The 1,761-nt window shown below is 56.4% G+C and overlaps 1 protein-coding gene across 1 annotated transcript in view; it reads left to right on the top strand.

Moving 5' to 3' along the window:
• Window positions 1-1,372, top strand: part of MAVS (mitochondrial antiviral signaling protein) — a 3,705-nt gene extending 2,333 nt beyond the window's left edge. The window contains exons 6-7 of the mRNA XM_010180621.1: window positions 74-228; window positions 731-1,372. Coding sequence (XP_010178923.1) covers window positions 74-228; window positions 731-1,372 — 797 coding nt within the window. The remainder of the gene's footprint in view (window positions 1-73; window positions 229-730) is intronic.
• The last annotated feature ends 389 nt before the right edge of the window (window positions 1,373-1,761 follow it).

The raw sequence follows: 1,761 nt of genomic DNA, 5'->3' as shown, positions 1-1,761 counted from the left end.
CCTTGGGGAAGAGCAAACCTCACCTTTTCAGCTCTCCTGATTAACACAATATGTTCTGTTTTCTTCCTAACAGATACTCGGATGGAAACGACCACCCCAGTCGCTACCCCTGTGCCCAGAGATGCTTCCCCATCCTGCGACATCTCCCTGAAGCCTCCTGTGCAGGAGAGAAAACTCCCTGCAGGAGACACAGCCAGCAGCACCCACTCCATGCAGACAGAGGAGAAAGTAGGTGACCTTTCCCTTGCCACTTGCATTTCATTCAGGGCTTTGTGAACTCCCCATGTCTGGGAGATTTTCTGCTGCAGTGAAAGATTTTGAGCTGGTGGCGAGTTTATTCAAGGCTTTATTTTCTGCTGCTGTGTTCATGGCCCTGTCTGGATGTTGTATTTTGTAGCACGGGGGAAGGGAGCCAAGGTTTCTTGGGCTTTGACTCCTTATTTCCTGTCCTTGACTTGCCAGCCAATCTCCTGGCTTCCAGATACCTGTTTGCACCCCTCTCCTGTCTGCTTGTTTCCCCCAAATACCAAAAGCTCCCCAGAGCCCCAACACCTCCCTGCCCCATTCACTTTCCCAGTCCTGGATGTTCCCTGTGAGCCAAACTCGCTGGTAGTGGCTGGAGATGCAGTGGTTGAGCACTGATGTAGGCTTGTCACGTGCCATGGGTGCCTGCGACCAGGCCAAATGGGTGCTCCCTGTGGCACCCAGCCCCTCTTGTTGTCTCCCAAAGGTGCTCCCGGCCTCGTCAGACGCACTCCTGGCAGCTGAGAGGACGGCATCCCAGGTGAGCTCTGCCACGAGCATCTGGGAATCTTCCAGCAACGTGGAGGGAAATGTGGAGCTCAGCAAGCCGGGCGTCCTCCTCTCTGTGATAGGGGAGAGCCCAGGGGTGGGGGGCAGATGCCTGACCCCTCAGGGGCCCAGCAGCCCCTATTCCAGCCTCACCCTTAGGAGTGACCCACTCCTGGTAAGCAGCGACAGCTCAAGCTCAGGAGAAGCCTCCAGCACGACGGGATGCTGGGCTCCAGCAACTCATGAAGACCCCGAGGGAGAGAAGGAGGCAGCTGGAGCAAGCAGAGACTCCCGTCTGCCTCCGAGCTGGGACAACGCCTCCCTGAGCACCCATGAGGTCCATGTGGACCATTACCCCAGCACCCAGCTCAGGGCAGGCAGTGACCTCCGGTATGGAGCTGGTCCCTGTGGAAACACTCCGGTTTTTGACTCGAGCAGTGGTACCACGAGCAGCTCATCTCAGGCCAAAACCCCCTCAGGGGACAGCGAGCGGCCATCCCTGCCGTACATCGTTCCAGCTGTGGGCATCGCTGTGATTTCGGCTCTGGCGTTCCTGGTGTACGCTCGATTGCAGAAATAGCACTGGCGTGGATGGGATGCCACAACCATTACTCGGCCTGGGCGATTCCTCCTCGTAGCAGGAATTTGGCCAACGTGTTCAAAGCCTGAAGAGCAGCGTAGGGGATGGTCGGGGTGTTGCTAAATCTCTTTCTTCAAGGTTTTGCTGGAAGAGGCCTTGGTTGCGTGATGCTGTTGGGTTTGGATCTGTTCTCCCCTATTTCCCAACCATCTTCTTGTCTGTAGCCTTCTCCTTAGGGTCTTGCTCAGGGAGCGATCTCTTGAGTCAAAAAACAAAGTCCTCATGGCGATTCTCCACATCTTGTTTGGTCGCGGGAGGCCCCTGCAAAACGTCCTGGTGCTCCAAAGGGTGACCCCCTGGGCAGTGCTTTGTTTTGGAGCATCCTCCCC

This window comes from Mesitornis unicolor, unplaced genomic scaffold, assembly GCF_000695765.1.
Source record: "Mesitornis unicolor isolate BGI_N332 unplaced genomic scaffold, ASM69576v1 scaffold31783, whole genome shotgun sequence".
NCBI lineage: Eukaryota > Metazoa > Chordata > Aves > Mesitornithiformes > Mesitornithidae > Mesitornis > Mesitornis unicolor.
The sequence above is the reverse complement of the archived record's forward strand: the minus strand, read 5'-3'. Positions and strand labels throughout refer to the sequence as shown.